At 54.2% G+C, this 22,374-nt stretch overlaps 6 protein-coding genes across 6 annotated transcripts; all 6 read left to right on the top strand.

Moving 5' to 3' along the window:
- Positions 1 to 261: 261 nt before the first annotated feature.
- B0T26DRAFT_755901 (uncharacterized protein) lies at positions 262 to 1,596 on the top strand (the record flags this gene model as incomplete). Its single annotated transcript, XM_060446026.1, has 1 exon — positions 262 to 1,596. The coding sequence occupies one exon, from the start codon at positions 262 to 264 to the stop codon at positions 1,594 to 1,596; it is 1,335 nt and encodes a 444-aa protein (XP_060291493.1).
- A 5,901-nt stretch (positions 1,597 to 7,497) lies between these two features.
- On the top strand, positions 7,498 to 8,133 carry B0T26DRAFT_680088 (signal transduction histidine kinase; the record flags this gene model as incomplete). Its single annotated transcript, XM_060440447.1, has 2 exons — positions 7,498 to 7,649; positions 7,878 to 8,133. 2 exons carry the CDS (start codon positions 7,498 to 7,500, stop codon positions 8,131 to 8,133), a joined length of 408 nt encoding a protein of 135 aa, XP_060291494.1.
- Positions 8,134 to 8,866: 733 nt separating this feature from the next.
- On the top strand, positions 8,867 to 10,404 carry B0T26DRAFT_726439 (kinase A anchor protein). Its single transcript, XM_060442822.1, has one exon. The coding sequence runs from the start codon at positions 9,256 to 9,258 to the stop codon at positions 10,075 to 10,077; it is 822 nt and encodes a 273-aa protein (XP_060291495.1). The 5' UTR covers positions 8,867 to 9,255; the 3' UTR covers positions 10,078 to 10,404.
- A 997-nt stretch (positions 10,405 to 11,401) lies between these two features.
- Positions 11,402 to 12,685, top strand: B0T26DRAFT_627223 (uncharacterized protein; the record flags this gene model as incomplete). Its single annotated transcript, XM_060436199.1, has 3 exons — positions 11,402 to 11,849; positions 11,942 to 12,151; positions 12,225 to 12,685. Coding segments are annotated over 3 exons (1,119 nt in total), but the record flags the coding sequence as incomplete, so codon positions are not given.
- Positions 12,686 to 15,985: 3,300 nt separating this feature from the next.
- Positions 15,986 to 16,486, top strand: B0T26DRAFT_602213 (uncharacterized protein; the record flags this gene model as incomplete). The annotated part of the gene is made up of 1 exon (XM_060435755.1): positions 15,986 to 16,486. A coding segment is annotated over one exon (501 nt), but the record flags the coding sequence as incomplete, so codon positions are not given.
- A 1,880-nt stretch (positions 16,487 to 18,366) lies between these two features.
- Positions 18,367 to 21,467, top strand: B0T26DRAFT_806186 (uncharacterized protein). The gene is made up of 7 exons (XM_060447184.1): positions 18,367 to 18,724; positions 18,830 to 18,991; positions 19,063 to 19,355; positions 19,385 to 19,991; positions 20,376 to 20,429; positions 20,556 to 20,634; positions 20,895 to 21,467. Exons 1-7 carry the CDS (start codon positions 18,569 to 18,571, stop codon positions 21,272 to 21,274), a joined length of 1,731 nt encoding a protein of 576 aa, XP_060291498.1. The 5' UTR covers positions 18,367 to 18,568; the 3' UTR covers positions 21,275 to 21,467.
- The last annotated feature ends 907 nt before the right edge of the window (positions 21,468 to 22,374 follow it).

Raw genomic sequence — 22,374 nt, forward strand, 5'->3', positions numbered from 1 at the left:
CTGCCTGGCCTTGCCTCTTCGCAACCCATAATAGCTGCCTGCCTATCTTGCCTTTTTTTATATCCAATTGCTCTTCTTCCTCTTCATCCGTCCCACCTCCCGCCAATTTTCTCAATCTATACCTTGATATACTTTATACTTGCTCGGCCCAAGGTGTGAGCAAATCAGTCACCGGGCCCGGAAACGCGTCTATTCGATACACACTTGGCATTGCAGTCTCACCCCCCTTGACTACCAGCCACTCTGAAGCAAAAAAAAAATATGGATGTTGCGTACAACCAGCACTCCAGCGCGGCTAAGCGCAAGAACCGCTCGAGCACGAACCTGAACCACCTGACACTGGCACCTCTCACATCCAAGCTGCCGCTGGGGGACGACGACGACCTTGTCGACCTGGTCTCGGCGGCGGCAAACGGCCCATTGCGCATCCCGAGCACCTCATATCTGCAGGGGAAATCGGCCCCCACAACGCCGCGGCTGCTGTCGCGGTCGCCCGGCGGCAGCGCAGCCAGCGGGCGGCGCTCGCAGTCTCGCCCGCGCCTGCCCAAGAGCAAGTCAGCCACGCACATCGCTCCGCTGTCGAGCTTCTCTACAAATTCCGCTAGCCACGGGGGCAAGCCGCCCCTGTCTGCGTCCGCGACCGCATCCCCCACGGCATCCAGGCGCAAGGGCGGCGTCAGCGGCAGCCACCACCCCCACTTTGCCCCCACTATCCACGACGATGCCGGCTCCGACTGGCTGCTGCGCGCCGGCGCGCTGATATCCACCGAGACGCGCGAGTCCAAGGGCCAGGCCTGGCTGGTGTCGCGGGCGAGCTCCACGAGTCTGGCGGGGATGCGCGATGCCGACGACTACGAGGATATTGACGGTGGATATGTCGAGCGGGAGCAGCAGCTGCTGGCGGCTGCGGCGGCTAGCCGTAACGCCAGCCGCAGGGGCAGCTTGGGCCACGTGGCTACCGCTGGCATTGTCGTTGAGGACGACCACGTCTCGGTGTACTCGCCGACGCACAGCCGCTACGGCAGCCGCTCCCACAGTCGGGTCGGCAGCCGTACTCAAATGCTGGTGACGCCTAGGGACCACCGGTCCATGGACGGCTACTTTTCGCTGACGCCAGGATCGGTGGCGGCGTCGGCGTCGGCATCCGCGTATGGTGGCGATGTGGATGACGACTCAACCGCCGTGGCGGGGCCCGACTTTGTCAATCTCGACGAGAAACTCGAGGCCATCGAGCAGCACACGAGTGTCGACGACGAGGCGTACGTGCGGCGGCTGGTCAAGCACGGCAATGGCGGTGTGGGGACCTGGTTCGGCAGCGTCCTGGGCGTGAATCTATTCTCGGTCAACGAGGACGAAGAGGAGTCGGACGACGACGAGGAGGAGAGTGCGTCGACAGATGGCGAGCTGGATGTCGACGACGACAGTGGTGAGGGGGACCAGGCCACGCAGCAGCAGCGGCGCGCGTCGAGCTCCTCCCGGCGGCTCGAAGGTTTCACTACAGCCCTCGAGGAACGCATGCCATCTCCGAAGGCTGACGAGGGCGGGTGGCAGGACGCAGCCTGGTTGCTGACTGTGGCATCAAAGGTCCTCCTCTGAGCGTCCTACCCTGCCTACCACCGCCCGTCCCCATCCGCGAGTTTGTCGAGGGCCCCCCTCTCCCCCGCGAGCCGTCCGCCCACCGCCCGACTCCCCGGCCGTGGTGCCATTCATCATTCCCATGACGATATACTTGTAACGTTTGCTACCGTCTCTCTTTGTCAAGCCGAGTACTTGGTAGCGGCATGATCCGCCTCCCTAGGGGGGATTCAAGATGTCTACGAAAGGATCCTGTCCTCAAACAGCTTGGGAGCGCTGTAATCGCTTGCCGCTCAAACTAAGGCTGCTTCGGGAGGCAGAATAGGCTTTATCAAGACCAACGGTATCGCACACCGCGGGGCAGCGCCATGATGCTCTACCGCTGCTGCCGCCCTCGTCGACGAACCTCCTGAAAGGGGTGGGACGAGGGGCCGGGGGCTGGAGTTGGGGGTTGCTTTTTGTTTCCCGCCCGTGGAATCTTCCAGCAACTCAACCTTTTCGGCGTTTGTTTCTGTTTATGGAACGATTCCGGCAAAGCATTGGCTCTCCAACACAAAGGCCATGCTTCGTGGGAAAAAAATATTGGCACGGTTAGTTCGTGATAGGCTCGGTCTTTGGCTGGTGGGGGAAAAAAGAAAACGAGTGGTGGTTGCTTGCCCAAAAAACAGGTTTTGGACGTGTTACTATGCAGTTCACATGCATGGAATGTTGGCGAGATTTTTTTTTGTCTCCTAAAACTCCTCCCCCGGAAAAAGGAAAAAAAGAAAAGGGAGAGAGATACGGGGGAACATGTGGACGGTGAGGCGTTTGAGGATATGCGGATTCCCTTCAGACAGCGAATATTTGCTGCTTTTATAGAGAGAGGACGATAGAAAAACAGTTAATCGGCGATACTGCAAGACAAAAAAAGAGAGTTCTGGGCCCAGCCTCTCGCGTTCAAGTCATCATTATCCCTATAGAGCCTCGAAACGCTAGTAGTTGCAAGTCCTTTACATGTTCGGCCTCGGAGAGCGTCAACTAACCTCCGGTCGTGTCTCGGCTATTTATCAGGCCACGGACGGGTATGCGTGGGCCCGGGACATAGGTTTGTACAGAAACATTGCAAGTATTGAGCAAGTCTGCGAGGATGCTGTGTATGTAGCATACATTATTATTATTATTATTATATGAAAAGACAAGGAACGATAAAATGTCTTTCTCATTTGGTGCGTATCTAGCCAGTGTTCCTGCTCCTTAGGTCGGTGACTGAGAGATCGCGCAGATAGGCTGGTTGATGAGTGTCTTTCTTTCACATTCTTTCAGTTCAGCGATACTCGAGTAGCCGAAGCCTACTAACATACGGTAGTTATGTTCGTGTCGATGGGAAACATGCTTGCTTCCGACGCGCCTAGTGGGCGGCTACCATGGATCACCTCGTATACTGTTTTATACAGAGAAGAGAAGTCAAACTCGGCGGCTGAAAAATATCCGTCGATCAGCGCAGTTTCAAGACTAGCTCGACGATCAACGCTGTGCGTCAGTGATAATGATAGCTCATCTAGCTATTGAGATAGATGATTTCTCAAATGGCAAAGGACTCGTCGATCTCCTCTCTCAGGTCGAATCATAGCCCATTGGCCGGACTCCTCGACTTTTGCGAGACTCGAGTTGTTATACAGAGTAGTGTGGAGGTGGGCTCTTCTACTAGTTTATGTTTACCCAGGCAGAAGCTGTATTAGATAAAGAACCCCAAGAGATATTTGTTCCATTGTGTGGTAATAATGTGGACGTGATGAGCAATATTTGTGCGCAAATATCCGTTTCCAATAGCCAAGAGTTCCAGGGCCGTACGTTTGCCGCTGGCTACCTTGCCTACCTGCCAAAGGAGTGACTTTTGGAAAGGTACAGGAAGGATGAGCAACAAATCAAATATGGGCCAACCCACCTCTCTGCATATGCTAGAAGTATCATCCAGGCTGACTGGTCGGACCCGAGTCCGCTCCTCCGCGAAGGGCGGCAGCTAGAGCTAAGCGGGTCTCGTGGTAGGCATGGTCCAATGTGGATTTGCACAATCGGTACCTATCGATGACGTGCCGATATCCGGCGGATGGGGCTTCTTAGGCACTGCGGAGTACCATGGGAAAAATTGAATCAATTCAGGGATGTAATGCTTTCCACCGCACGTACGACTAGAGTCTCGACGGTCGTAGATACGTAGACGTGAATCACAAACACTTTAAGAATAGGGGGAGAAGGTGTTGGAAACAATAAATGTGGGTAGCCGTCTAGAAAAGCGCCTGATGACTTCGAAAATCGAAAGAGGGACACACCAAGACACACGCGTCCACCAATTTCCGACAGTTAGGGCCTTGGTAAAATGTGACCTTATTCAACCACAAAGCTCGGCGAATGCTCGGTGGTTGTAGAGACAAAAATCGCAATCGTAGGACCAGAGGATGCACCCAAGTGTCCCAGCTAAGCTTGTGAAGGCTTCAGTAGGAACAATTCTTATCATCTAGGTAGGTGGTTCATTAGGGTGGTCCGAAGAGGACTGAGTTGGTCTGGAATGAGAGAGGATGGAGAAGATTCATGAGTCGGAGCTTTGACGTTTTTGGCCTAGAAGCCCAGCCCAATTGAGATTTCGAGGATGGATCCCTGTCTTATGTGGTGCTACCGATGACGCCAACCTCACAGAATGACGTCGGGAAAAGAGACGAACTACATTGCCCCACCCGACAGTGGTTGCAGAGTGGGTCGAGGTGGGGCTAGCTTTTCGCGGGGCTGGGCGACCCCTCAAGGACGGACACGAGAATGAGAGCCTTGGAGGGGTTTTTTTTTCATCCAGTACTTGCGGAAACCGCACGCTGGTATTCAGTTTCTGCTTCAATATCATTTGTCTTGTAGGCCCAGAATAAAATGACCAAGGTGGGTATCATGTCAGGAGGAGACGCAATGATTAGCGTGGTTGGTGAAAGTGGCACCATTGTCCCAGAGACAGGGTCTTCTCTCGAAGCTGTCGGGTGGCTCCTTCCAGTGGTCGGGACCTTCTGTTGCAGTGTGACTGCATTATGCCATATGCAGGGCCTCCCTGTTCCTGGCCTTCGAAAATTTCCAGCTGTTCTATTGCTTGCTTACTGGGCAGGCAACCGCATCTGCTCTCTACTACGTAAGTCGGAGAGGGAACCAGCGCTGGACTGAGGGGCCTTGTCACTTTTGATTCCATGAGGTCCCGTGGTCCTGTAACGCCCAAGCGCTTGGCTGTCGGTTAGGCGCAATGCAAGTCGGATTCGAATGGTTTCGGCGGCTGAGCGCGGTAAGGGACGAAGATCGGCCTTGGTCCCTGCATTTCCCACAGCGGTCGTGCCCCTTTTCTGTCTGCTTTCTGCCAGCGCAATTGTTTTCGTATCGGAGCGTCCTTTCGCCGTTCGTTGCCGCGGTTTAAATTTTCGTCAGGCCAAACTTTGGCTTCTCAAGCCGTGCAATCTGAGGACATTGCTCTTGGGGGCATGGGTCGATGCGGCTGAGAATATTTCGTTGAGAGATCCCGTCGTTTGTGTCTCATTCGATCGCCGGTGATGGCGGCAGTTTTATCTGGGAGCTAGGCCTTGCCCTTCTCCGCTCTCAGACATTGCGTCACTTTTTTGACGGACCATGCACGGCCCACTCCCGCCTTCTTTCTCCCCGTGCGTTTTCCGGACGCTGTACCTGTACTTGTACAACGATTGATGACATCGCTTGCCAAACCATGGGACCTTCCTGTGTTGCTCGAACAGCACACGAGAGCCAAGGAGCTCCGGCCCGTCGAGACCCTTTACTAATCCGACGAATTGAAGGAAAAGGGGAGCTTGGGCCGCCTGGAGCGTCGATCATTACTGACCCTATCCACTGGCAGCCAGACCAACACTGAATAAGGTGATCTCTAAATGCAGTGCGCGTGTATGTATGTATGTACACGGTACAAGGCAAACCGATGAGGGCGAAAACCGATGAGGTGAAGAAAGATGTCCCGGGGTCCCCACCGTCCAAGTCATACGCGCGCCCTGTCGCCAGGGAAAAAGATGGAACCACATGATTGTCGCCAATAAGGGAGCATGCCACATCCAAAGTCGGGTGTGGGGGCAGACAACGGCTCAACTCACAAGAAGGCAGTTGAGAACAAAATGGAAGCCTCACGCGCGGCTGTGGTACGGTGATGCGTATAATCATGGCGTATCTAATAAACCTCTGCTATTTGAGCTTAAGGTATTGCCTAGCTTCTATTTCTCGGGGGGGTTCGGTTTAAGTTTTGTTGTAATCGGCTCCTTATTTCAACATTCCGTTGCCATGCCTGGATATGGAACATTGTGGAGTTTGGTCGCATCATCACTGTGATTTTTGCGGTTGCGTCCATGTGTTCCCAGGCTCCTAGTAGTGTCTAAGATTCAAGATCATACCTGCTCAGCAAAAGCCCCGGGCATCAGCCACTTGGGTAAGGTAGGCAATGTAAGGCAATGTGCAAACTTTGGACTTAGCACGCGGGCGTCTGTACCTAGGTTAGATAGGTTCGGTTCGCGGTTCGCGGTTTGCGGTTTTCAGTTGGAGAAGATAGCGACTGCCGTCCAGGGAAGATTGCGCGCCCATGCCTCGGCCACCTTGCCTCGCCTCTCACAAAGAGAGAAGGTTCTACCTTCCTTGTATTAGTACAGATGGAACGAACAAACAGTCCCAACTCAATCGTCTCTCGCCCGATGCCAGCAGATAGAGCCTGACCTAGTCGAATTCACCGCTCTCAAATAGCAGGCCCGTTTTGCCCACCTTACATAGATACATACCTACCTTAATACGTGCATCGCTACCTACCCCTACCTGCCTAGCTGCCGTTGCCGCATCCCCGTCCCAGTCTCCCCACTCCTCCACCACTCCACCACCACCTCACTCAACTCGACTGCCCACACCTTACAGCAGCACCCTAGAGAACTTGAAGTCACATCTACCTGCCCGCCTCTCAGACTCTCTTCACCACACCCTGCACTACCCTATTAGGCCGCTCGTCAACCTCCCTACTTCCACCATACCTCCGCTTCTGTCACAGCCTAGTACAAGGACGAACGAACAATCGAGTTGTTGTGGCCTCGCCCTCTACCCCGCTGCAAAATTTCGCCCTGACGCTGGCGATAGCTTCTCACCCTGGGACCCCGTCACCCTGCCACGCCGCACAACACATCTCGGACACCGCGCTCACTCTACGCTTCTATCTTAGTACTCAGTAACGAGTAGGTAAATTTTACGGCCAGACTCGGCTTCTTTCATCCCCTGGTGACCTTTCCGCTCCGATGGGCCATGTTGACCCGTAAACCACAAGAAGTCAGGTTCCCGTAAACGTCAACGTCGGCCATCCCCGCGAGTTGCTGCCGCTGCCCGGACGCCCACTCTAGACCGGCCGCACAGTGCCCCGTGCTAAATAACTTGAAATAGCTTGTGCTGTCGGCCGTGTCGTGTAAGCTCGTTTTCCCTTTCCGTGTATAACCTACCCGCGGGTCTCTCCGCTTTCCTCTAGCCTGCCGGAGGCAGACGGGGGGGCATGGTACTCATTTCACTGCACTCCCGCTCACACTGCTTTTCCCACTCGCACCCGCTTGAGCAACAGGGGTCAGGTACTTAAGTGCTGGGGGGCTCCTAGTGTAGATGCTGCAGCCCTGGGCACCTGATCTACCTATCTGGCTCCCCTTGGCCTCCTCCCCCCTGGCCGAGTTTCTCTCGAGTTATTCTGTCGCCGAAGAGCCCCAGCTGGAGCTCTCTATTCCACTCTCCTTTTGTCTACGGGTTACTTATCCGTACCACGTCTGAGATGGACGACAGGGTTCGTGGATGCCCCGGCGCATGATCATGGTGTCTTCTGCCACGCGTCGTCTTCGGCCGCTGACCATGGAGGGACAATTATAGGACGACGAAGAATCCCTCACAATGCCCGACTTCGGAGATCATGTCGACAACACGATCTTCTCTCAGATCCTGGAGATGGACGAGAGTGAAGCAGACCGTGACTTCAGCGGGCCTCTGGTTTTGAACTTCTTTGACCAAGCTATCGAGACGTTCCAGAAGATGGAGGAAGCGCTGTAAGTATTTATCAGGCAGTGATGTCTTCTCCCCCTCTGCTTCGCGGGGTTGCTATTGCGTACGCCAGCCAAGCTCCGAGCCTCCCTGCCTTACTTAGGCTCTATGTGGCTCCTCCATTTGTCCAGGACAGCCTACGTGGCGCGCCGCTGCGTAATCTTGAAGTTTTTTTTTTTAGTTTTTTTTTAGTTTTTTTTTTGGCTAATAATCACGCCTCTCCCCCACGAAAGCGCCGAAAAGGACCTCGATACCCTATCCGGCTTGGGTCACTTCCTCAAAGGCTCTTCGGCGACACTCGGATTCAATAAGATAAGAGACAGCTGTCAAGTTATCCAGCAGTACGGTCACCAGTTGACCGTTGACGGATCCACGGAGCCCGACGAGAACGTTTGCCTGCAAAAAATCACAGATGCTCTCAAGGCGGTCAAGGTCGACACCAAGGAACTAGATAAGGCGATGAAGAAGTTTTTCGAGGTGACCGAGTAATGTCCATCCCGACCGCGATACTATTTCGTCCTTGTCGATCATCTGTGATATCCCCAGGTGACAACTCGACCAACGATGGCTAGCTCTTGAGGATGCATGGGCGGTGGAGTTATTTGGAGCTTGGCGGAGGTCCCAGGCTGAGGACGAGCTGGAGCGCAGGAGACACATGAAGCTGTCTTCTTTGTTGTTTTTGTGTTGACATCTTTTTTTCCCCTCGCAACTTGCGCATTTTTGACATTGGCTGCCAGATGGGGCGCCTCCCACGAACTCAGCTGGCAGCATGCGGATTCACGGGTTACTGCATGATGGGTTATATGGAATCAGTCATCCTGATTTCTTAGGGCAAGCCAGCGCATGCGGTCCTTGCCAGACCTCGAGTCGTTGGAAAAGAAGTCTCGATCTGGGGTAGTTTATTAGTTAGGGGCGGCTTCTCTGAGCTTTCTTCAATTCACTATCATGCCGCTTAAGTAGCTTAAAACCTTTCCCATATCATCTCTACATGGAGCCTCTATAATAATACCACGTGGTGATGAGAGGGCAGGGTATTTCTCTAGAAGACGAAATTGAGGAATCGGCAACGGCGTAAATTTGTCTATTTGAGCACGGTGGTAGAGTATATATCATTGCTTTAGGGCGTCGGAAAACGTTAAAGACTGCAGAAATCGAAGGGAAGGAAAGGCATGGGAACATCAATCTGAAGTAATCCTCAGTATGGGAGTACTTCCTTCACCCTATAGCCCCAGCACATCTAAGTTAACCCTGGCCGCGAAGCACAGGCCCCATTGAATACTCATATACAACCCTAGGAAGGCATCATCTCGACACATTTCCATTGCTCCCACCCCAAACATCGGAGTTCCCACCCACTTCAGAAACAACATCGCGGATTCTAAGAGAATCTTCTTTTCTCTCCCGCCACGGCGAATCGGTCTCATCCATACCGTGGAACTTTTAGCTCGTGGCCGAGAACCGTTGTACTCGGTATTGTGTGGACAAAGGCTACTGAGAACGAGTCATCCTTCAAGACCAGAAGGCCAACTTCGTGAATTTGTCCTGCTTTACCGAAACATACAAAAGACACAGAAGATAAAAAAGAGCTTGGTAGCACGAGGCTGCGGGGACATGGTGCCCTCAAAGGCAGCTCCTACACACTTCCTCTGCATCCCACTCGTCACGGCAGCGTCGCGCCCTCAGCTCGTCCAGAGTCTAGCGACGTTCCGCGCCGATGTCTCGAGCCCGCTGAGCTTCGGGGTCCCGGAGGAAGCGATTCGGCCCGTCGGCACGCTGCACCTCACGCTCGGCGTCTTCAGTTTCCCCAAAAACGAAGGGCTGGACAGGGCCATCGAACTGCTGCGGTCGCTGAGGCCGAGAGAGATTCTCGCTTCTATAACGCCCCCGACTATGCTAGGGGCTAAAGTAGAAGAAGACAAGACAGTGGTAGCGGTGACGACGGAGGTGGCGGATGACGACAAGGGGAAGGCGGTCGAAGCCACGGCGCCACAAGACGGGGCTCCTCTAACAATCACGCTGCGCGGCCTCGGGTCGATGCAGCCGCCCGCCAAAGCGGCAGTGCTCTACTCACCGCCAGTCGACCGGCTGGGCACGCTGCAGGCGTTCTGCGAGAAGGTGAGGGCCGTGTTCCGGGAAGCCGAGCTGATGACGGAGGAGAACCGGCCCTTGCTGCTGCACGCAACCATCATGAACACCATCTACGTCAAGGGCAAGGACAAGAAGCAGCAGCGGAAGGCTGGTAGCGGCGGTGGCAAGAAGTGGGAGAGGCTGACCGTCGATGCCAGGGGCATTCTCGACAGGTACGAGGACCACGTCTGGATGCAGGATGTGGGCCTGAGCAGCATCGCCATCTGCAAGATGGGCGCAACGAAAACAGACGTCGACGGCGTAGAGGACGAAGCATACGAAGTCGAAGCAGAGATCAGCTTCTGAAGAGAAAACTGGAAGCTTTTCTTTCTTCCTGGACTCTTCCATATAATCCATCCATATCTATGTCTCCCATATTCGAGGGCCAGTTTTCCATGTCAGCCCATACATATATCCAAATAAATATATGCTGTGCACCCGAGAACCCAATGCCCTCCTATTTCATCACGTCGTATTCCATTCGTAGGGGTGAAAGAAAGGGCCCAAAGCGCGAAGGTTAAAGATCCTTCCTGCTAGTTTTTTTAGTTCTTTTTTAGTTCTGGTTTTGCGATGTGTCTATATATTTCTTTTGTTATATTTTGTTTTATGCGAAGACGGTTGACTGAGACTGAATAAAAGTGGAATGGGATATCTGCCCTGGAAATCCGACTTCTGGGCCGATAACTAGGGGGCCTATCCCTGAAAGTTGGGCGTCAGCAAGGTTACCCGGGGCTGCCCAGGATCTGGGGGACGGGACCTGGGCCCCCACCACACCGGTATCCGCCCCGTCCCCAGCTACCTACTCAGGGCAGGCACCTTAGTTCGGTCAGGTAGCCAGCCGCTTGGAGCGACTCTCTGGGCCGCATGCCGTGTAACTCCTGACCTAAAATAGGCAGACAGAAAAGGATTGAAGATGGTTGACGACCAGCTCGAACTCCAACTCTAAACAACTGAATCGCCACCATCCTCCCGTACAATCCGAAATGAAAGTTTAGGCAGCCACAGCCGACAACGGCTCGCACTATTTGGAGTTGGACATTGGTTAGCGTCGGCGACCTTTTGATAGCGGCTGCAAGGCGAAAAAGAAAGAAAAAGCCATGCCGTGATGCTGGCGGGCGACGGCAGCACCCCAAGTTCTAGTCTGCATCTTCTGCAACCTCAACCTCAGCCTCAGCCTTAGCTTGATTGCTGTCCACGGCCCAGACCAGACCAGACCAGACCTTAACAGTGCAGACGACTTGTCTTGGTGTTCTTGATGCCTCGCAAGACCAAGACAGCAGCATCGACAAGCATGAGCACGTCGGAAAAGCGCCGTGCTCCCTCGGGGCCCGGCTCGCCGTCGCGCCCCATCCGAACCACCGCCGACTCGTCCTCGTCCTCGCCGAACGCCCGCGCCGCCTCCGTCATAGCCCCTCCGCCCCGTGCCGCCCTTAGCGGCGCCTCCTCTCCTGCCCCGGGCGGCCGCCGAAGTCGCGACCCAAGCATGGCGCCCGCGGGGGCTGGGAAAGACTCTGGGGGAATCGGCGTCAACGGCGGCGGCGGCGGCGGCGGCGGCGGTAGGAGCAGCTCATCCTCGCCACCGGGGATCGCAGCGACAGCAGTAACAGCGGCCGCCGCCGCAGCCGCCGAAGCCCTCAAGGACCGAGACGCGCGCATCGCGTCGCTCGAGAGCGAGCTGGGCGTGATGGAGACGGAGTTCCAGCGCGAGCTCGACAAGTTGAGCTCGGCTGAGAGCGAGACGGCGTCGTTCTGGCAGGCCAAGTGCGCCGCGCTCGGCCAGCAGCTGCAGCAGGCCAACACCGAGGTGGGCATGCTGCGCGCCGAGACGGAGCTGCGCGGCGCCGAGCGCGAGGAGCTGCGCGCGCGCCTGGCCGACGCGCGGCGCGACGTCTACGAGCGCGATGACGAGATCCGCGACCTGCGCGGCCAGATCCGCGGCCTCAAGGAGTGGGTCAGCACCAGCACCCGCTCCGACGGCCAGGCCCAGACTAGCGACGAGGTGTTTGGCGACGGCATGGCTAGGCTCGGGAACGGGCTCCAGAACTGGGTTTTGGTCAACTTTCGGCGAGCCAAGATTGGTCAGTGTTTTTTTTATGTCTCAACCTTCTCGTCTTTGTATAATAAAATACAGTCAAAATGCGCGACCCCCGGTTGACAATCAAGGGTGCAGACCTAGCCAAAGCCGACGAAGCTACAATGTCAGAACTCAGCCGCCTGGTCCCCATGTATGAAGACCTCGCATCGACAGCTAAGGTCCACCTAATCCAGTCCATGATTTCGCGCCTGCTCGTGGACCTGGTGTTTAACACCTATTTCATCGGCCTGTCCAGCGAGCAGGCCGAGCAAGTCACGGAGGTAGAGAGCTTCCTCGGCTCATTCGGTAAGGAGCCTCCATGTTCGCCAGTCGTGTCTTTTTGGGGGGATGTACATGAGTGACTCACTGTGTTACGCAGCATCGTCGCCAGAGACGATTAACCAATGGCGGTCTCTGACGCTCACCATCCTGAAGAAAGCGGCCGGCGAGAAGATGCAGGCAGAGACGGCCAGCATCACAGACACGGTCATGTCACGGGTCAACGACATGCTGGACGCCATCACGGACACCCGCGCGGCCGAGCCGCGCGACCAGGGCCTGCGGGCGCTCGTCGGCAGCGCCATCGAGCTCTCGCAGCTCTTGGCCGTGCAGAAGGCCGTGCTCAAGGTCAGTATGCCCGAGATCCTGCCGCACCAGCGCGTCATGTTCGACGCCTCGACCATGGAGGACATTGGCGGCGAGGACGAGGACGGCCTGGCCGAGAGGGACATTTGTTGCGTCACGTTTCCGGGCATCATCAAGATCGGCGACGAGAGCGGAGGCCACCTGCAGTACAGAAATGTCATCACCAAGGCCCGGGTTCTTTGCAGTCCCGAGTGAAGTGCCCTTGGAGAGCGCCGCCCTCTGGTGACATGGGGACACAATGCTGGCATCAAAATCCCGGTCGCGCCATGGCGTTTTTGGGCGGGGGTTCGAGGTCAGCTGCGCGACGGAGATGTCTGTTTCCCCGCCAGAGAGCCGCAAGATGCGCCGGGGGAGCTTGTCACACCGATTATGGCACAAAGCTACGGGAAGCTACAAGAGACAAAGGCAAAGACGAACATAACACCAACATCGGATTGATCTCTCTTTTCCATTCGTTAAGACGGCGCCTGCCCACTCTGGAGAGAGAGCGAACCATAAACATGCATGTCTTCTCGTCGCGTCATGGTGTGTTACCTCGTCCATCGATCGTGGCTCGAATTCTAGCCAGTCCCTCAAGAAAGTGGAAGCTGAGCATGGAAGAGGTGTGGGGGGAGGAAAGCAAGCGCCAAGCTCGGCTTCTTCCTTTGAATCCGATAATAGTCTGCCCTCCAGTCTGCGTTCTGTACTGTACTTACTGTACTCTGTCAATACTGCCGGCCGGCTCACTGCCGCCGGGACGGCTACATAGCGCATGCACGATAAATACATACAAGCTGATCAGCAAGTGCCATGTACGGCGGGGAACCCGAGAACGAGATGGGTTGTGGTTGGTGGTCTGGTGGGGTCGAGAGCAATGTCTGTATGCATGTAGCAGCGCCTTTTCGGACAGCTCTCATGGGCTGATGATACGTATGTGTGTGCGTGCGTCAAGGAATAAAACAAGCCAACTTCATTGGCTCCCATGCCCGCAGAGCCTCCAAAAAATGGCCCCTCTCCTTCCTCCCCCTTTCCTCTTCCCCCTCTCCCCCTTGACCCCAACCGAGTCTGAAAGCCACGCACATGAAAAAAAGAAGCTATGGAGCTTGTTGGTTTTCGGCATCCATCCATCCAGCCCACCCACCCCCCCGAACATTCTGCGCGCCACTTTCGTCCCGCTTCTTTATTCCCTACTACCCTTACGGTAGGGGGGAGGAGGCGGTAGGATGTTCTTTTCTTCTATCCGCGGAATACAGTCCTGCTGCTCCCACGTTCTCTTCTGGGAAGGGGGAGGGGCAAGGGGAGGACGCGCGCGCGCGCGCAAGTGCGTCTGGTCGAGCAAGCGTAGGAGCATGCATACATACCTACCTTAGGTAGGTGAGGAAGGTGCCAACCAAGACATGGAGAGAGTTGCCAGTGTCGATCGACAGCAGCATGATAGACGAAGACGATTACACGGGGAGCTGAAAACTAGGATATCGAGAGCCAGAGATCTAGAGACCTAAGAGAGAGAGAGAGAGCCAGGGCTGTCGTGCCACGTATTCCCCCCCCCTTCCTCTCAAGCACGCAAGCACCCTTTTCGTGAGCGAGCCACAAGACTCGGCTTGCGGAGCTGTGTCTTTTAGTCCGGTTGTTTTATCAAATCTATACATAGGGTATACATAAACACCGGCGCTGATCTTTGAGTGTGGGATGCACGGTAGGCGAAGAGGAGGGTGTCCGAGCGGGTTTCCCCCTGTCCAACGCAACCCACAAATCCCCAATAGATCATGTTTGGTGGTAAGAGAGGAATGAAAAGAAAGGAAAGAAAGGATGGATGGGCTATGTGTGTTGGGTGTGCATCTTCTTTCTGCGGTTCTGTGCAACGGGGACGTGCAGCTTTCGCTTCTCTGATGTGCTGGATTGGCAGAAACCCGCTCTCGCTCTCTTTAACGTTGCGGTGGCCGCGCTGGCGCCGTCCCCCGGATTGGATTGGTTCGTATGTGGGTTCACTTTTTTCCCTCTCATGGTTCCATTCGAGAGCTGCTGCTAGCTGCACTGCATTGCCGAGCTTGCAATGCACTGCAATCCTAGGTCGGCCGGCTTCCTTTTTTTTCTTTGCTTTTTCTGTTCGTCTTGTTGTCGTCGTTTCTCTTGGTGTACACACCAAACCCACCAGACCAAACCACCCGCTCTCCCAGCTTGCTGCCTGTGATAAGACCGACTTTGTACGTGCGTGTCCGCTGCGGGGTGACTTTGAGAGGGGAAGAGGAACGGAGTAAGCCAGGCAGATGGATATATTGAAGGAAATATTAGAACAACGGGAGAGAACACTCTAGGCATCGACATTCGATCTCAACCAACAAGAACGACACCGGCCTATCCCTTGCGGTGAAATCATGGAAAGGAAACGCGTGTCTGAGACTGGGCGGGTTGCCGCGTCCAACACATGGGGAAAGGAGGAGGATCACCTGGGTGTGGTGGGTGGGTGTGGGCATTGACAACCTCCTGATTGGCAGCTTCCAATGAACCATTCGCCGGGGGGGCCGCCCGTTCCCGTCCCGTTCTCTTATTACACAACCTCAACTCGAGGTCCGCGACGATCGTAGGTAATGAGAAATGGGCGGGACCATGAGAGAGGGGTGGGGAGGTTTGGAAAATGGAGAGGGACGGCAGCCGCCGATAAAAACCCCGCCCCGCCGCCAAAATTCCATCTGGATGAGGGACGGCTGCCGAACCCCCTGCCCTCAGTTGCATCTCCAGCCCAGACTTTCCAAATTCAAACCCGGCTTTCTCAAACGCTTTTCGGCTTGCCTCGCTCTAAAAACTTTTTGTGCGAGCCCGGTTGTGCTGATTAAACCAAGAAAAAAAAGGGCCGGCGAGCTCCCTCTCCCGATCCGACCGTGGTTCCGACCGACGACACCGTCGTCCGGTCGGCACACTTTCCTTCCCCGGCATTCTTGTCTCGCAGTAGCGAAACGCAGTGGGTGAGCCCAGGGGTCGGGTCTGCCATTGCAGCACCTGGTCCGTAAGGGTAGCGTAGCCGGCGGGGGTCTAACACTGGTTGCGCGCCTACCCCCCTGCCCGTCAAAGTCAATGGGAAGCCCCAAAGCCAACCCCCCGCATCTCGCAGCTTATCCGTCTCCCACCTTTTGAACGACCCCTTCGTCCTTGTCGGGCACTTGGCCGTCACGGATTGATCGATTGCGGCCGCCGGCCATCCATCGCACCGTCGTGATGTCGAATATCGATGCCCAAGAGATCTTCGGGTTCATCCGAGACAACTATGGCGAATCATCGTACGCCGCGGGCCAAGCGCTAGCCTACTTCAGCCAAGATTCTGTCCCACGATGGGCGCCACCGTTACGCGCACCGACGGGCGCGGGCGACGGCGACGCCAGTTTCGACTCCGACTTTGATGCAAACCTCGATGCCGAATATTCCACGACAGTACCGTCGGTCGCCACCACTTCCAGAACACGCACTACCAAGTCGAGCGACATGTCCTCTTCGTCCCTCTTCAGCTGCCCGCGCACTCGCTACGACGACACAAGCTCGGTGGGGCAGAGCTCAGCGCCCACCCGGTCTATTGTCGGGCATCCACACCATACCCTCGTGCAGCAGCTCGACCCCGGCCTGGACCACGTCGGTCACGGACAGCCGCAGCAGCAGAACTCGTTTGTGCTGTGGTGCGAGTTTTGCGCCCTCAAGGGGTGCCAAGTGACATTCCGCGGCGACGACGAGGCCGGCTGGATCGAACACCATGCCCGCCATCTAGAAGATCGCTTCCCCGCCCGCCTCATGTGTTGGTTTTGCGACCACGTCCCCTTCGTCGCCGGCCAGCCCGCTGAGCGCCGCGCCAACTTTGAGCTTCGCATGCAGCACATCCGCGCCCACATCTTCGACGAGTACCAGCTCTCCGACCACATGCGGCCCGACTTCTTCGTCATTGAGCACTTGCACAAGCACCGCCTGCTCGATGAGGAAACGTTTCGATACGCAATGCAATACAACGAGCTGCCTGCCGCATTCAGGCTGCCCCCCGAGGAGCCACCGCTGCTGTCGTCTTCGAGGCCACTGGGCCAGCCTCAACCATATGACAGGGGACAATTCCACGATTTGGAAAAAGAGAATCGTTACCGACGCAGAAACCGAGACGCCAACAGACGAAGGCGATAGTGGGGGGGGGGGGCCAGCTTTGCGCTTGCAAGCCGTAAAAGAAGAGGGATAGGTTTGCGGCAATTTAGAAAGTGACACGAAATGAGTTGCCATAAAAAAGAAAGAAAACAAACCTCGGGTTTCTTCTGTCTTGGGCGCGTAGTTGGTTGCCTTGCATCAAGGACGCGTCCAAGATATAAAAAAAAAAATACGCGTCCAAGCTGCAAACGCCGCTTCCATCATTCCGGCTGGCGGCCCCGCTTCGAGTCCACCCCCGGCACCCGGGTTGCTGGGCCGGCGGACCAGCACAAGAGACGAATGCCCTCGTCTCATCAATATCGCGCATTACAAGACATGCTCGCTTCTTTTTTTCCTTGTTGTGTGCAGCAATTGATGCTCCAAAGAAATATTTGAGCGTATCTGCGCGAACCCTTTCGGCACACGTCGGTTTGCGTCGAATTTCTTTTTTTGAAGCCCTTTTGCTGTGGGCCTCACCGAGTTTATGTATAACCCTGCTACCGTCTGGTTGGACGGAATGGCAAGGCTGAGTGCAATTCTGCCTTGGCTCTTTTTTTCTTGCTTCTTTTCGTGTTGTGCAGCACAGCAAGCACCCCTCACTCGGACTGTCTAGCCTCTTTTCTCTTGGTACGTTCATGATATCCCATCTGTTTTTTTTTTTTTTGCTTTCTCTCTTTCCCTCTCTCTTACTTTGTCCAATACTGGTTGATTAGGATGTGAGAGATAGGAGAGTCGAGGTCTTTGAGTTTTTTTTGGTTAATGCTGGGGGCCGCTATTCGGAGCGTAACACCAGCGGGGCGTATTCCGGCGATTGTTTCTTGGGTATTTATTTCTCTGGTCGGTGATATTCTGGACTTGAATAATGTATATGGCTCGGTCAGAGGCAACCGAAACTAGTACCTAGATTGATCAGACACCAAAATATACGGCTCTACGAGCAGTTTAAAAAGTGGCGAGACTGGCACACCTCATACTTTTTAAGTCGGCAGAATGCATGTCTCGATACGGGCCGTTTTGTAAAACGGTAACGATTCTCCGTTTAAACCAGCAACTCTTTTTTCCTGGGGTCCGCAACTCCGTAATTTCACCATCTACGACCCTGCGTCTCTTCATTGGCCCCTGCCGCTTCTTCTCCACAGAGTTACAAAAACACCCTGCCAAAATATCAATTGAGTCACGTGTGAGGGTTCTGGGGACTTCGAGATGTAGGTAATCGAAGCATCGGTCCAGCCAGCCCTCAATTTTTCTGTCATGGCTACTAATTAATCATGTGCCTTCTACGGAAGGACGTAAAGAAATGGCTGAGACTGGCCCAGATGAATTAATCCTACCCCCATTTCTCCTTCTCTCCATTGGGGCCACGCACGTAATACACTTTGGTAACCGCAAGTGTCAGCTCAGCAAACCCAACAGCAAATGCTGTAGTTTGAAAATGACATTGTATCCTCGGCCTTGTTGATATCACTCTTTAAAGGGGGCTTGAAGAATTGGTAGACCTCTTTGAAGTCCTGAGGGTGAGAGGTTTGAGGACTTCCCCTCGTCGGCTGGTGAGCTTTGTTCATCGTGGCGGCTGGGACTTTGTTGAAATGTGTCACCTAAGATTTGAGCCACATCCGAGCCATAACCGAGTTGAATCTTAAAAGGCCCTTTATGACGCTCACTTCTAGTATCACGAGATTTCCTTTGTTTACTTTTTAGGTATAAATAGGGGCTTCTTTTCCTATATCTTTAGGCCTTTTTTAGACAGACAATTCAGACAATTCAATGCGCTGTCAACTACGATCACGTGCAAGAGTTATGAGCCCGGCCTAACCACCAAAGTAGCTTCCGCAACAGCAGTTTGCAGCACCCCTCTCGAAGCTCGTGATCTTAGCAAACAAAGCCCTCAGTCCTCGTTCAGTCCTTCATTCAGCCCTTCGTCAAGCCAGTCAGTAGGCTAAGTCAACAATGGCCTCTGTAACGACCACAACCGCCTACAAGCCCACTCTAACGCGCCCGTCAGACTGGCCCGCCTGGTACAACAGCCTAAAGAAGGTCGCCAACGACAGAGAGCTCCTTGACACCGTCGACATCAATAACAACGACTGGCTTCCTCTCATCAAGGTACTCCCCTGCACCTTCGAAGACTTCCTCGACCGTCGGTAACCTCAAGCCACGCCCCGCACCGCTGTTGAACTACGTGACCTAGCCGACAATGCAACCACACAGCAAATGCAGTCCTGGCGTTCGTTTGAGTCAGAACGACGCGAGAAGAAGTCCTACGAAAGGGAGATTGACCTGGTTCGAGAGGTCAAGGAATGGATTCGTACGAACACTGCAGCCACGTACATGAACCTCGCTGAATCCGACAGAGCGACCCTGAAGGACATCGTCAGGAAGCTCCATTCCCTGGTGTCGATTTCCACACGTTAGGAGGCTGAAAGAGCTCGGGAAGTATACAGGTCTGTTCTCAGGAAGCCCGGAAAGTCGTTGTCACCCGCCAGGTGGCTCTTGCAGTGGCAGGAACATACAACGCCAACTGGATGAACACAGTGGTAATGAAGAGCGCAGAGGCTGAGCTGAAGGGCTCTGAGCAAGACCTGCCCTATTACGCCAACGCATTCAGGCTGGTCTGCGAAGTTGAACCAAGCAGGTCCAACAGCGCCTTCTCTACCTTCAACGGCAAGCCAGAGGGCGATCGACCAACATATACATGCCCTTGTCGACCCGATGCCGCATTCCACAAGCCAGAGAAGTGCTGGGCCCTGCGTGAAGTCATCACAGGGAAGAAGGGCAAGCACCAGATCTCGCAGAAAAGGCTCGACTATGCCCGGGAGCAGTTGAAGAAGCCTTAGTGGAAAGACCTGGCCGAGAAGATCAAGAACGGCACCACCGAAGAGAAGAACGACTGGTCAAAACCGCCACCATGATCACTATGATCAACGCTCTCAACTACGGCCCTCACCCACTCTCACGATCTGTCATCTTTGATACAGGGGCCTCGATCCATGTTGTCAACTCGAAGGCGATGCTCGTTCCCGGTACGTTCACGCCCTCTACGGGTGATGATTCCGTTCAGGTCGGAGATAGCCACCTGGCCATTGACGGCAGGGGCACCTGGGTCATCAAGAAGATCCTCAACGGCCCTGAAGGAAAGAATACGCTTGACCTCACCCTCAGCAATGTGGCTGTTATTACGGGATTCCACGTCAATATCGTCTCTTCCGTCATTCTCAAGCGTAAGGCCGATATGTGGTACCACGGCTTTGACAATACAGTCAGATTCGGCCCGTCGGAAAGGAATAAGGTTATCACATCACTGATAGTCATGTACGACCTTCTGGTCATTCAATATAACGATATTTCCTCGTGCTTTACAGTCCTCAAGTCCGTACCAAGGAGTGATGCAGGTGTATTCGTACTTCCGGCAATACGAAGCTATCGTCAGCACCAATATCGGCCCTCTAGGGACCCTCTACCAACGAGGGAAGAGGTGAGGTCCCAAGAGCGCGGTTCACCCCATAGTATACGAATTCAAATTCCCAAAAGACAAAGAAACGGCGATAAGAGGCGGGTTGAGTAAATTCGCCCCATGGTTCGCATCCCAAGCTATTTAAAGCCACTTTCCATCTGAAATGGGGTTTTGTTCGAGGTGAGATGTGAGACCCAAGAGGCACGGTTCGCCCCATGGTTTGCGTATCTCAAGCCATCAACAAGCACATTGTATCCGGGGCGATAATCAAAGTCCAAAAATAGCCTGAGATCAACAATCTAGTCGTTGCCCAAGAACTTTGCCTCTTGGCTCACACACAAGTACTTCACCAACAGGGTCCGTTGTCTTGGTTATGTCTGGAGAATGCATGAATTTCTAAAGCAAAGTTTGTTGAATAACATGCCGCTCAGGATCCTTTTTTCTTTGATGAATTGTGGACTCGGTTCCAACCACTTGAGCAAGTCACACAACGAACGCCGCCTTCTCCGGATCCCTGCCTTTACGGGCAGCACCGCTGTCATCTTGTTGGGTCTCAAGCTAGGTTGGTATCATGATGAAACATGAAAAAGGTGGCACGCATTGCACAATCAGGCTGTTGGACGCCTCGGTCCACTAGGTATCATGACCATGTATCTATATATTATATTATCTGTCTCCTCGTCTCTATCCAAACACTCAAGCCTTCTGCTTCAATATTCACAATAGATCTGTTGCGAACTCATCACCGGGGCTCTCAGTTTCACTCACATCCTCTCATCAAAGACCGAAATTATATCATTATGGCCTCACGCCCTGATCTAGTCTTTGGGTTGGAGCTTGAGCTATTCGTCAAGCTCAAGGATCAGCATGTCGAAGCTCTCAAGAAAATGCTTAGAGAAGCAGGAGCACATGGAAAGCCCGCATCGCTCCCCAAGCCATTTTGCTCTTGGGACTTCTCACTCAGCAGCCGTACTCGCTCTGAAGTCGGCGATGAAATGCACACTGCCCAGGAAAACCAGCGGAGACGTGTGAGGCGCGCCATCGAGTTCTACATGGCGACGAAAGACACCAAGATTGGCTCAAGCGAGGGTAATGGATGGCTGGTTATGGACGAACCGGCCTTGGAGGAGGAAGGGTCGAAGGGACCGGCAACTTCTGGCGTGTCGAAATCGTTTCTCCCCCGATGCGCCTCGTACCATTAGAAGGACGACCTAAGGGACATCGTCTATGAGGCCATTGCCCGTGTTTTCGACATAAAGGTAACCAATGGGTGTTCACACGAGAGGTGAGAAATTGTAGATCGTTTTACACACAAATTGACATGAGCGAGTGAAAATGTCCCGACACACCAAAAACGGTGGTACTCCATCAATCAAGGCTCATGGAAGAGAGAGCAATAAACGGAGCACAGCAAAACGGCCACTTGAGCAAAGGCGGCCACATTAAGCGAAGGCGGTGAGCAACCCCGGCCCACTTCACTGACCCGCGCGCGCGCCCTTGGAGAGGCAAGTTCGATGCAACGGCCGCCGCCGGCGTGAGTCAGAGCGTTTTTCTCTCAACGTCTCTTCAAAAAAGCCGTCTCTGAAGAGCAAGCTTCTGTAGCAATCACGCCACGGCACAGATGTGTAGGTACCTAGCCTATAGAGTTACCAGAGATTATGCGGTGGTCGGCTGAATGGGTGTCGTATAAGGTCTTGCTGTGCTAGTAAGCGTCCACCAACTCCAGAAGCGGAAGGGATGAGGAGAGGATGGATAATTTCTGTCGTATAATATATACTAGTCTCAATTTCTTTTCACAAAAGCCGTCTCGCCCGAAAAAGTATAAACATTAAAAGCAGACAGAGAAAGAAAGGTCAAGCAAACAACCAACGCTGTCCAGAGTAATCGCCAAACCCCAAAGGAGAATAAACAATCAAGACAAGCCGATAGACGAAGGGAAAAGAAAACCGAGTCCCGGCCAGCATTCAATTGATTCGCCCGAGACTCCTTTGTCCCAGGGTAAGAGAAGAAAAATAGTTGCCCAATGACCCCATCGCGCCGCCCACCCAAACCAACTTAAAAAAATAAGAAAAAAGAAAAGAGAACGACTTGAATGAAACCGCCAGACGCCAGAATCCCCAAGTAAACCCAATGAAATAAATGTGCAAGTAATACAGTACAAAACAAGCCTCCAAAAGAAGAGAGAAAAATGAAAGAAAATGGGTATCTCGACTACTGCTTCTCTCAATCACCTCCTTCCCACCGGCTCCTTCGCCAATTTTGCCTCCGCCGTGTAGATTTTATCCTACTCTCTTTATCCATC

This window comes from Lasiosphaeria miniovina (assembly GCF_030549165.1).
Source record: "Lasiosphaeria miniovina strain SMH2392-1A chromosome Unknown B0T26scaffold_7, whole genome shotgun sequence".
Taxonomy (NCBI): Eukaryota; Fungi; Ascomycota; class Sordariomycetes; order Sordariales; family Lasiosphaeriaceae; genus Lasiosphaeria; species Lasiosphaeria miniovina.